The following is a 12,165-nucleotide window of genomic DNA, read 5'->3' as shown; positions in this document are numbered from 1 at the left end:
GGTGTGTGTAAACGGAATTGTGTCTGTTTGCACACGCCTACCTCCAGGTCTGATCGTCCACTAAAAAAAATGTAAGGGGATCCATTCTCTTCCATTTACGCAAGAGGTGTCAAACTCGGTTTCATCACAAGCCCCATCAGCATTATGGTTGCCCTTAAAGGGCCTGTTGTAACTGCCAGAGTACCACACCTCCCCTTACTTCAGATGTCAAGAGTCCCCCACCCTCCCTTACTTTACAGTGCACCTCCCTTACCTTTTGCTGCTGCTGGGTAGAAGCGGGTGGCAGATCTGAGAAGCAGAAAGTGCAGGGTCTGGAGAAGGACCAGAGGAGGGCTGGTATCAGCTGCTGGAATCTGCTCAATGCTGAGACCAGGGAAAGAGATGATGAGGGGGTGCTGTGGCTGCACGTAGAAGCGCAGGATCTGGCGGAGAAGTTCTGTCCTCCTCTCTGCTGCTGACTCCTGAGACAAGGTGGGGGTGGAGATGAGGGGGTGCTGCAGCTGCAGGAGAGGTGTGAGGGCTACATGAAAAGGCCTGGTGGGCCGGATTTGGCCCGTGGCCCTTGTGTTTGGCACATCAGGTTTAGGCAAATCAGATGATAGTTGGGTGTAAATAGGCAGCGGAGTCCGTTTACACCCAGCCACTCATAGAGCAGAGTGGCTCTGTCCTTGTCCACTCTGCAGAAACTGAGTGGACATGGATGTGTCATCCGCCCATTCTGCTCCGATCAGCAGGGGATCTGTCAGCGGATCCCCAGCTGACCGCCCTGGAATCCACCTCATGTGAAAGGAGTCTAATGTTTTAATCACAAATTGTAAAGCAATTTTTTTAAATAATTACATTTAAGGCATTTTTAATTTAAAGTGTATTTATAGTCAAAACATTTTTTATTTTAGTTTTGGATGGAGTAGGGACTGGTTAGAATGCTAACTCTAATCTATTCTGATGAATGAATTCACCGTTTGTATTTGTCCTGGTGACCACTGTCATCAAGGCAGAAAGTGATGGTTTATCCAAAATATTATAGTTGTCATCAGAATAAAAGGTGGGAATGAATCTTCAATGAGGACACTTGTTCAGGTGACAGTTGCCTAAGAGAAGATTTCTCTTCACTTTATAGAGATTTCCTCTTCCTGTTGTGCCTCCAGGTCAGGAAAAGGAAATCTTCCTAACTAGATACAGACTGCAAAATATAAACTGAAAGGGGTTTGAATTCTCCAGTCAAAGAAAAAAAATGTGACTATACATACATGTATTTGATATATTAATAATGAAAATAGGACCCTTGCTGAAGATTCCTCTCTGCAGAAACATTGTACCCCCATATAATGCTAGGTTAACTAGGACCATCAAAGAACAGTTATAGACAGGCAGATCTCTCCCTACAAAATGTTTCCAGCAGTAAATCTATTCTTGTATTTCTGAAAACCTGCTATATTTCCGAAGCTTAAATCTGTTGCATCATTTGCTTTTATTGGACTATGTACTGCTCATGGCTGGATCTAGGTTTGAGGTGGCCTATGCCAGCCCAGATTTTAGTTGTGCCACCCCCCAAAGCCAACCCTAACTTTCCATTATACTGCCCTAACCTTCCACTATACTGCCCTAACCTGCCACTATGCTGCCCTAAATTGACACAATACCACCTAATCTGATACTTTACTGCCCTAGTTTGACACTATACTGTCCTTGACTGACATTGTACTGATCTCAGTTATGCGTTGTGTGGGGAGGAGGAGCTCTGCTGCCTGTGCCCAGGCTGTGTGCAGTGCAAGGATGGGAGAAGGAGCTGTGCTCCTGTCCTCTGCCCTGCTGACCTCCCATCCTCTTCCCCGCTGACATTTTTGTACTGCACCTCCACATCGGACAGGCTAGATCCGGCCCTGGTACTGCTATTCCTTGGAGTAACAGTAGAAGTATACATGCTGATGTACCTAGTCAAGGCCACAAAGTTTTTGTCCACGATGCTCAAGTTTAAAGTACCTTATGTACTTTAAAGGGTTAGTTCACCTTTACAGCAAAAATGTAAATGTGAACTATCACCATACACCCTCCCCATCCTCCCAGTCCCTGCTGTACTTGCCTTTTGTGATCCTGACCTGTTAGGGGTTCCACATCCAGTCCAGCTCTCTGGGGAATTGAAATCCCCACTCTGTGCAGCACTTCTGGGATGAACCAGATTGATTCACCGTGACGGCACTGACCAATCAGAATCGATGTGGTCTGTCCTGGAAGCAGTGCACAGAGATACGGGGGAAGATCAGAGATTTCAAATCCCAAGTAATTTTCAATTTGTTTTCTTCAGTCTAAGGCCCCTTTCACACATCCCCCACTGTGATTTTCCCAGAGCATAGGTGCAGCACAGTGTACCCGTAATGTTTGTGTAGGTTACCATCATTTTCCCATACATTTCTGTTAGATTGGGCCTTTTCGTGCGTTTTCTGCAAGTGCACCAAATATGCAGCACACAGAACTTTTTGGAGCGCATTCAGAAAATGCACCAAAAACACCTAATCTAATAGAAGTCTAAGTGAAAGCATGAGTAACCAACATGAAAACCGCAGGTACACTGCACTGCATCCGTGTTCTGGGGAAACCGCAGCAGGGCAGTGGGAAAGCTCCATTATTCAGTTAGTAAATATAAATAATATGGCTTGATTTGCAGGAAATCAAGCTTACTCTGTACAGTCAGTATGATCTAAAAGCCACTTATATCTGTAATACATACAGAATACTTATATAATACTGGGATCCCTGTAGTGTAATGGAAAGAGTATGTTTGAAAAGCACACTTAAATGTAAGAGGCACAATTGCACACAAGATCATGTTTGGGTTTTTGCAGTGGTAATTGGTTAGCACTTCTGTCTTGTAGTGCCAGGACACTAGGCTTGAGTTGTAACCATGAACAAAAGCAAAACAGGGCGCACTCTCTTCGTGCATTACCGTGGTGAAACACAAATTTATTTAAAAGCATAAAAATGCATACTCACAAACCAAAGGGTGATAAAAAAAGTCTGTAGTGACGGCAGACCCTTGGTGAGGTAGACTAACGCGTTTCGGGAGATGCACTCTGAAGAAGGGAGTATGTCTCCCGAAACACGTTAGGCTACCTCACCAAGTGTCTGCCGTCACTTTGGACCATCATTACGGACTCTTCTTCTCTGTTTTTAACCCCCTTTGGTTTGTGAGTATGCATTTTTATGCTTTAAATAAATTTGTGTTTCACCACGGTAATGCACGAAGAGAGTGCGCCCTGTTTTGCTTTTGTTCACCAGTATCAAGATTTCCCGATCTTCCCGATAGTTACCCTAGTCTGCATGAAGATTTGAGCACTCGTTTTGTTTATTTGAGTTGTAACCATGGACACTATCTGCATGGGGTGTGTACAGTATGTGCTTTCTTTTTTTGGTGGGAGAGGTTAGTTGGTTTCTACTAAAATTGGCCTTCCTGTTTTTTTGTTTTATTATATTATTATTATTATTATACAGGATTTATATAGCGCCAACAGTTTGCTCAGCGCTGTACAATGTGAAGGGAGACAATACAGCAACAATACAGTTCAATACAAGAGGGTTAGGAGGACCCTGCTCCTCGGAGCTTACAACCTAAGGGCCGTGATGCTCTTTCACAGCCCGCACTGCCTCTGGCCCCCACTAGGGAGACTCCAATCCAGCTGGTTGACCACACACAGGCAGATACAAATCTTATGGCCTTCCTGTTTGTTTGTGTGTGTTTGTAAGCATGTTAGGGATATTGGTTCAGAAGCATCTTTGGACAGTAGCTGATATGAATAGTTCAATATTCTCTGTAAAGGCACGAAAACTGTCAGCACTATACAAGCTAGTTATAAAAATAAAATTCAAACTGATTCATTCTCATATATTCCAATGCAAACTGATTTCTGTTCGCAGAGATGCACATTAAAATTGAAAAGTGGTTCTTATTTTGTTTATTCTAGGGCTCTTCAAAAAGTTTCCACATTTGTTGCCTAGGATGGTGTGCATGCAAATGCAGTCATCTTAATAACACCCACTGCTTCAGACTGACACCAACTCATTACATGGTTACATAGTATGACTGAAAAAAGACAAAAGTCCATCCAGTTCAACCATAAAAAAACAAAACAAAAACATTATAATCCTATACCCACAGTTGATCCAGAGTAAGGCAAAAAAAAAAAACCCAGCAAAGCATGATTCAGTTTGCTCCTGCTGGGAAAAAAGATTCCTTCCTGATCCCCCAAGAGGCATTAAGGCATTTTTGATATTTGCATACCCCATTTCAAGAGCCATCTCCCTGCTTGCATCAAAGCTGAGAGCTTCAGAGAGCCCTAAGACAGTGTGCTGTGTTGTTTTCAATATGGTATGTATTGCACCCTGCCAGCCCCTCCCCCCCCCCCAGCCAAAATCTGCCTGCATTGAAAAGAGAAGCACAGAGACACAGTAATGACGCCACTAGGTCTAAGGTATATAATAAATCAGGAATTGTTTATTAGCATATGTTTTACTGTTTGTTAGATTCTTTTTGTTTTTTTTGTACATTGATCCCCTGTAAGTGATGAATTTCACTTTTGTGCCATTGCATGAAGTAATTTTGGATAACACTACATTCCCAGGTGAATTGCAATAATAAAATACAGTATGCTAACCTGTTGACATTTTTATTTGTATTTTAAGAATAGCATTTGATTTCTGTTTTGATCTCAGGCAAGAGGCTACTGAAATACAAATCCTTCAGCCATGGGTTGTGATCAATTTGGTTGTAACTCTGCTAGTTGGACTTGCCTGGTTATTTTTGTCCTGTCGCCCAGACCTGGATCACAGTGAAGGTAATGTGTTTTAGTCCTTCCAGGACAGTAAATACTCATTTTATTGGAAATTAGTTGTTTAGAAAATAAACATTTTGGAGCAGAACTCCAGTAAGAGCCTGCAGTTATTTCTGAATAATTCAAATCCAGGGCTGTCCAGCTGGCGACCTGCGGGTTCCAGCTACAGCTAGTGGGTTGCGGAGTGCTGGAGCGTTCTGTTTGTTCCAGCACCCAACTTTCATATGATGTCAGCACTACCTGTTGGGCAAAGAGATGTACTACCAGACAAGCATAATGTAGTTCCAGCCTGAAAGCAGCATGAGAGCATGTGTTCAGGTAAGTTACTATTCCACACCAATAAAGGTGGATAATTAAAGTTTTTACCACGGACAGTGAAGGGGGAATTTGTTATCTCTACCACTGACACCAATGAATGGGGGTTTAATATTGCTTCCACTGTCGCTAAAACCAATTAAAGGGAGTATAATCTGTGCTGGGGATTATTATTGCTACCATTGACCTCTCTCGTGAGGATGGTTATAGCTGCAATCAACACTAATGAAGGGGGTTTATTATTTCTTATCTGTACACCACTTTCCAGAAACCCTCAGTTGGCTGCACAAGGAAGTGTCTCTCAGGGAGGATGCGTAGTGGTGGTGTTGGATGTGGAGGAGGGCCATTTGGGCGAGTCAAGAAGTGGTGGGACTGGCAGTACATCTTTGCACTGTCTGCTGGCATCTATGCTTTGAATGCTCTTTTTACCATCGGGTGCTCAGCAATTCCTGGCAGCAGCATGCTGTTTGTGAGGACTAGCCTGGTCCGGTATATTTGGTGAAGAATGTTATAGCTATCAGATGTGGCCCCGTTATGGTTTTTCCTCTTGGCCATTGCCCAATGCTTGGCATCATTATTGGTTCAGCACCCCTAATTGTCTGCTTTATTATGGGCTACACACATTTAGAACTGATTGACTATGTGCTATTTCATTTGCCACTATGGGGAATGATATATATTACTATAAAATATTAATGTAGTCCACATCATTAGTGGCCGCTGCCATTTACCGCCCATGCTTGGTACCTTGAAGTGATATTTAGGTTATTCTCCCTTGTCTCCAAGAAATGAGGTCCTGAAGAAGCATTGTATGTGAAAAGCATGACCTCTTGGAATGTTCTAGGCCAGTGTTTCTCAAACTTTTTTCAGTCAAGGCACCCTTTAAAATGGACAGTCGTGAGGCACCCCATTCTATAATGCCTCTAGACTGTGTATAATTTTAAAAGGGCACCCCATTCTAAAATGTGAAAAACTATTCTAATAGTTTTATATAACGCAGCAACATCCATATATGTAGGACACCCAACATTAGAGGTGATTTATTCTTCCAAAGTAAATATACGTTTGCACACTGATACTGACTAGTATTCCAATGTTTCTCTTCTTCTTTTCCATCACTGAGCTAAGGTGACCCCAGCACTGATGGAGGGGGGAGGGTCAAACTAGGATTTTGTGCAGGCAGCTGACATCCTCTTTATTAACTGATGATGTTATTGGTTGTCAGGACGCTGGCGGCTAGAAGGTCGTAATGGTGCACAATGAAAACCTGTGGCTTTGTGTAACTAAAAGGGAGGCCTCATCCACCTGCTGGCTTGTATGCAAGTTTTGGGCAATTTGTAGAAATTTTGCCAAGGCACCCTGGTTGAGAAAGGCTGTTCTAGACCAGTGGTCTTTAAAGTTTCTAAGCAAAGGGCCAGTTTACTATCCCTCAGACTTTCGGGAGCCTGACTGTGGCCAGTGGGAAAATGTCTTGTCATTAGTGAGACTAACAAATGTCCCATATTTGGTATTAAGGGGGGGAATAGTGCCCCAATTTTGGTGTCAGTGGGAAGAATAGTGCCCTGTCATTGGTGTCAGTGGGAGGAATCGTGCCCCATTATTGGTGTCAGAGGGGAGGGGGGAGATTAATGGCCTTTTGTTGGAGTCAGTGGCAGAAATTATTCCCCATTGTTGGTGGGGGGAATAGTGCCTTTTTATCAGAGTGAAGAGTAGTGCTCCAAGGGCCGGATAAAGATAACCAAAGGGCCACATCTGGAAGAGCACTGTTATCTGAATGTTATATCATTATACACTTTATCATAAAAGATGTAACTATTTATTTATTACAGGTACTTGTATAGCTCTGTCAATTTATACTGCGCTTTACATATATATTTATATATATTGTATATTCACCTCAGTCTCTAACCTTCAAGGGGCGTACAATCTAAGGTCCCTAACTTACATTCATACATACACATACTGGGGCCAATTTAGACAGGATCCAGTTAACCTACCAGCATGTCTTTGGAGTACCCGGAGGAAACCCATGCAGGCATAGGGAGGAAATCCACGTAGGCACAGGGAGAACATGCAAACTCCAGGCAGGTGGTGCCGTGGTTGGGATTCAAACCAGTGACTCTAGTACTGCCAGGCAGACGTGCTAACCATTTAGCCACTGTGCTGTAACCACATTTGGGATTCCGTTCCTGACTGTATTTTTGTTTGTTTTTAACTATGTAATAAATTGATTGAAGTTTTTGTTCTATGTGTTTGTCTTCCTTGGTACCAATAAAGTCTGTATATTTCCCTTTTGGGTTTTTTTGTGTACTAATGCAGGGGGTTTATTATTTCTGAGCTGAACACCACTTTTCAGAAACCCTCAGGTGGCCGTGCAAGGAAGTGGCATTCCACTGAGAGCTGAGGCAACAATAATGATTTGAAAGGTGGATACAAAAGCTATAGGGGGATATACCTGTTGTATGCCTGTCTTTTCCTGGCTTTATTACAATAACTATGGTTTACACTTTTGAATTGGAAATTGTAAAAAAATGTTTTATTAAATTAAAAAACATGGCCCTCCACTCAACTTGTAAATACAAATGTAGCCTGTGGGACTTACTTAATCTGTTCAGCTGTTGGAGGAAGGGGTGATTTGAGTGGCACTTCGCAAGGTTCCACGTAAGTGTGTGAATTAAGAACCTGATCAGCCAACGTCTACGTAAGTTGCAAATTCCTTCCTCCAGAAGGACTGTCTGATACATTCTACTGTCATAAAAGTTCATGGTTCCCCCATAGCTCAGTGTGGTGGTTGTTTGGTTTCTCATACAGTACTTGTTCAGAAGGATATTAGGTTGTAATGAAGGTTTATAGCAGAGTAGGGGAACCAAGTACATAACTATAGCCACAGCAAGTCATGCAACTTATGTTAGGCCTAGAAGCACAGGGGTCCCAGTGCCAAGAACTTAGTGACTTATGCAAGCAGAGAAATCCAAAAATCGAAAATGTTGTTTGCACGGTAATCCAATGATGCCATCAATGATTTCGAAATTCGCCCAACCAAGTCATAAAGTTCACCCCGTATAACAGGTGAAACTTCTGTTCCTTCCAGGTCACTGCTCATGTGCATATTCTTTTTAGAAAAATGATCATACGATTTGACCATCATTGAGTCGAAAATCGGTCGTTTTTAACAAATTTTCCAACATGTCTGATCACCGAAAAGGGGAGGAACCACAAAAATCGGCCGGTGCCATTGACCCAGTAACAGTCCGATACTGGACCATTGACCCAGTAACAGTCCGATTATCCTTAGGTCCGATTTTGGGAGGAAAAATCGGTCGAATTTCGACCTATGTATGGCCGGCTTAAGGCGTGTGGTTTATGTACTTAGATCTTCCACTATTGAGGGTATAAAGGCTAATTTGATATAACATATACAATTTCTATGAAAAACACTCACTAGCTTGAAAATGCTAACATTGAATCATGGTGTATTTGAAGTGTACGTATAGGAAAAAAACTTTTATGCCCGTGTCAGCCTTGGGGTGATTTATCCTGCAAATTGTTCCAGTTGAAAAAGACTACAAAGACAGAAAATGAGGGGAAATCCAAAATTTTAGAGTTGTCACCAGAGCAAGAGCTGAGGATAAAACTTCCAATTAAAAAATAATAAAAAGACAGCATGGGGTCCCCCCTCCTATCCATACCAAGCCCTTTGGGTCTGGTATGGATTTTGAGGGGAAGCCCCATGGCAAAATTTAAAAACAAAATGGCATGGGAGTTCCCCCCCAAAATTCATACCAAACCCTTATCAGAGCATGCAGCCTGGCAGGTCAGGAAAGGGGGAGGACGAGCGAGGGCCCCCCTCACTGAACCATACCAGGACACATGCCCTCAACATGGGGGGGGTGCAAATCACCTTGTCCCCATGTTGATGGGGACAAGGGCCTCTTCCCCACAACTCTGGGCTGTGGTTGTGGGTGTCTTCAGTCGGGGGGCTTAGCGGAATCTGGAAGTCCCCATTAGTAAATATAAGTATGAGTGTATACTCGGATGCAGTAAGATACCACTTAGTGAATTGTGCCCTGGATATGGACCAGCCAAAAAACACGTCTAAATGAGTTTACAAGTGTTTGGCATTTGAAACGCCAGTAAACTCTACTCCTGAACCCAATTTTTTTGCTTTCAAGAAAATGCCTGTAAACTCAACTGCCTGTAAACCACTATGTGTACATGGACACATAGATAAACATAAAGGAGAGTTCAGGGGCTGCTGAAAAAACCGCTCAACTGCTCCTAAACCTCAGTTTAGCAGCTGCAGTGTACATGATCCCTAAGTGGGCAGCCCCTTTTATATGACACACCTACATTATCACTGGTGTAGCCAATTCTTTTCCACAGACACAAAATGTGTTAAAGAAGTGCAGGATGTTAACAAAACCAACATTCATACTCACCCTGTCGGCTCTAAGACCGGGAACTTAGTGCTCACATGACCGCTGATCGCTCAGTTCTTGGTCTTCACTGAGCAGAGAGTGGTGACTGTCATACAGGATTGTGGGATGTGTAGTTTCTTCACAGGAAGTATAACGTCCTCCATAACGTCCTCCATGATTCCATCACATAATGTGACAGTCCTTAATTCAAAACAATATAATGGTCCTTCACTGTGATGTGATTTATTTCTTCCTTGCTCTTTTTTCAAGCTCTAAGAGCAAGGAGGAGGTAAATCACATCACGGTGGTGGAGGAAATACAGCTTTATTGGATATTGAAGGACCACTATATTGTTTTGAATTAAGGACTGTCACATTATTTGATGGGATTGCGCTACATTGTGGAGGACGTTATACATTTTGTGTGATGGAAAGCACTGTTGTGTCAGCAGCAATCACTTTTTATTTTATTTTCTAATTTTCATGCATTTATTTTTTATGCATTAATAAACTTTTTTTTAACTGCGCAGATTGTTTACACTGTTTTTCTTCACTGGAAGTGTCAGGTCTTAGACTACAGACAGAGGTTATGCATTAATCTGCAAGTTTGATTAGCTTACTGCTATTCTCTGAAATAAACTCTAGAGATTAGGGGTCCATTAAGATCTATTCATTGTGGTATTGCATGTACAATGGTACACATCCCAGGAAGCGCAGTAAGTGCCTAAATGAGTGATATCTAGGAGGCAGGACCAAACCCTTTTCAGTAAATAAAAAAAATAAATAAAAATTGATGTAGCAGAGCGGAGAACTGGTGGAGAGGAGATAATTTGAGAGCGAAGATCCGCTTTAACACAACATATTATTGTACCACATTGTAACCAATATATCTGCCCTTACTGGCATCTCCATTCCATTCTTTAGATTTTTTGCAGTGGTAAGTGGTATACAGTAGATGCAGTGATGAGGCTTATCAAGCAGATGTAAACCTAAAACCTTCATACAAAAACAAGGGCAGTAAACTCCTTCCTATGACATGATCTCTATAATATTTTCCTTTATTTTTTTTTTTCCTAGAATCTATGTTTGTACCAGAAGAGGAAGATTACCCAGACATGGAAAAAGGATTAAAAATTCAAGCATGAACAATATTTTTACACTACACAGATGCCTTTCTTATTTTATATAAGCCTTTGTATACCTATTTTATACAGCTTTTATACATTTCTTGGTATTTTTATACACTTGAAAAAATTATTTATTTTTTAAAATTGTACATTGACTTGGTAATAGGAAATCATGTTTTTATCAATGACTTAATATGCAATAAAGTATTTACATTATTTTCATGATATCATTACAGTAATTGGATCAGTAATTGCTTGCATCTAAGTACATCTAAAGCAAAAACATTTTTTGTATGGATGAAGAGTTAGAACCTATGCAAGGTTTTTACTGGTGTCTGTGTCCTCATTCTCACTTCTTACACTGTTGACAGCTGTCATTAGGATATCCAGTACAGTTCTAAAATTGTCACTGGTGCCAAAGGTGAGGGAAATCTTTGAAAAGGGCACTCTCTCACTTTGAAGATATTTCCCCTCATTTCCTGTTTTGTCTCCAGGACATGAAGTTAATCTCCAGGACAAATCTCCATTTTCCTACCTGATCCACAAAAATGTTTTATCATGAAATATATTCTAAACTTATAAACCATCTCTGGGGAAAAGAATAATGCTCGCTTGCAGTGGGGCTGCCCCCACATTGCAAGGGTTAAATTCCAGTATAGGTCTAGGCCTATGGGCTTCGCAGGGCTATGGGCTTCGCATTGTATTGTACTCAGTGACTTCAGAGGATCTGAAACTGCTGGAGAGTAGGAGAGAACTGGACCAGGGACTGGTCTTGTGGTTGCATAAGATTGCACACCCTCTTATAACTGGGGATGGAGCAGTGTTCCAAATTAAGCAACCACATTCATGTTAAATAGGAGTCAGTACACACCTGCCATCATTTAAAGTGCCTCTGATTAACCCTAAATAAAGTTCAGCTGTTCTAGTAGGTCTTTCCTGACATTTGTTTAGTCGCATCCTACAGCAAAAGCCATTGTCCGCAGAGAGCTTCCAAAGCATCAGAGGGATCTCATTGTTAAAAGGTATCAGTCAGGAGAAGGGTACAAAAGAGTTTCCAAGGCATTAGATATACCATGGAACACAGTGAAGACAGTCATCAAGTAGAGAAAATATGACGCAACAGTGACATTACTAAGAACTGGATGTCCCTCCAAAATTGATGAAAAGACGAGAAGAAAACTGCTCTGCGAGGCTGCCAAGAGACCTAAAGCAACATTAAAGGAGCTGCAGGAACATCTGGCAAGTACTAGCTGTGTGGTACATGTGACAACAATCTCCCGTATTCTACATATGTTTGGGCTATGGGGTTGAGTGACAAGACGGAAGCCTTTTCTTACAAAGAAAAACATCCAAGCCCGGATAAATTTTGCAAAAACACATCTGAAGTCTCCCAAAAGCATGTGGGAAAATGTGTTCTGGTCTGATGAAACCAAGGTTGAACATTTTGGCCATAATTCCAAAAGATATGTTTGGCGCAAAA

General features: G+C 41.8%; 1 protein-coding gene across 1 annotated transcript in view; it reads left to right on the top strand.

The window, feature by feature from the left end:
* The window catches only part of TMEM237 (transmembrane protein 237), a 48,051-nt gene extending 37,141 nt beyond the window's left edge, over window positions 1-10,910 (top strand). The window contains exons 11-12 of the mRNA XM_089672435.1: window positions 4,708-4,829; window positions 10,636-10,910. Coding sequence (XP_089528561.1) covers window positions 4,708-4,829; window positions 10,636-10,703 — 190 coding nt within the window. The 3' untranslated portion in view covers window positions 10,704-10,910. The remainder of the gene's footprint in view (window positions 1-4,707; window positions 4,830-10,635) is intronic.
* Window positions 10,911-12,165: the final 1,255 nt, after the last annotated feature.

This window comes from Staurois parvus, unplaced genomic scaffold, assembly GCF_062004578.1.
Source record: "Staurois parvus isolate SC_StPar_1 unplaced genomic scaffold, SC_StPar_1.0 ptg000011l, whole genome shotgun sequence".
NCBI lineage: Eukaryota > Metazoa > Chordata > Amphibia > Anura > Ranidae > Staurois > Staurois parvus.
The sequence above is the reverse complement of the archived record's forward strand: the minus strand, read 5'-3'. Positions and strand labels throughout refer to the sequence as shown.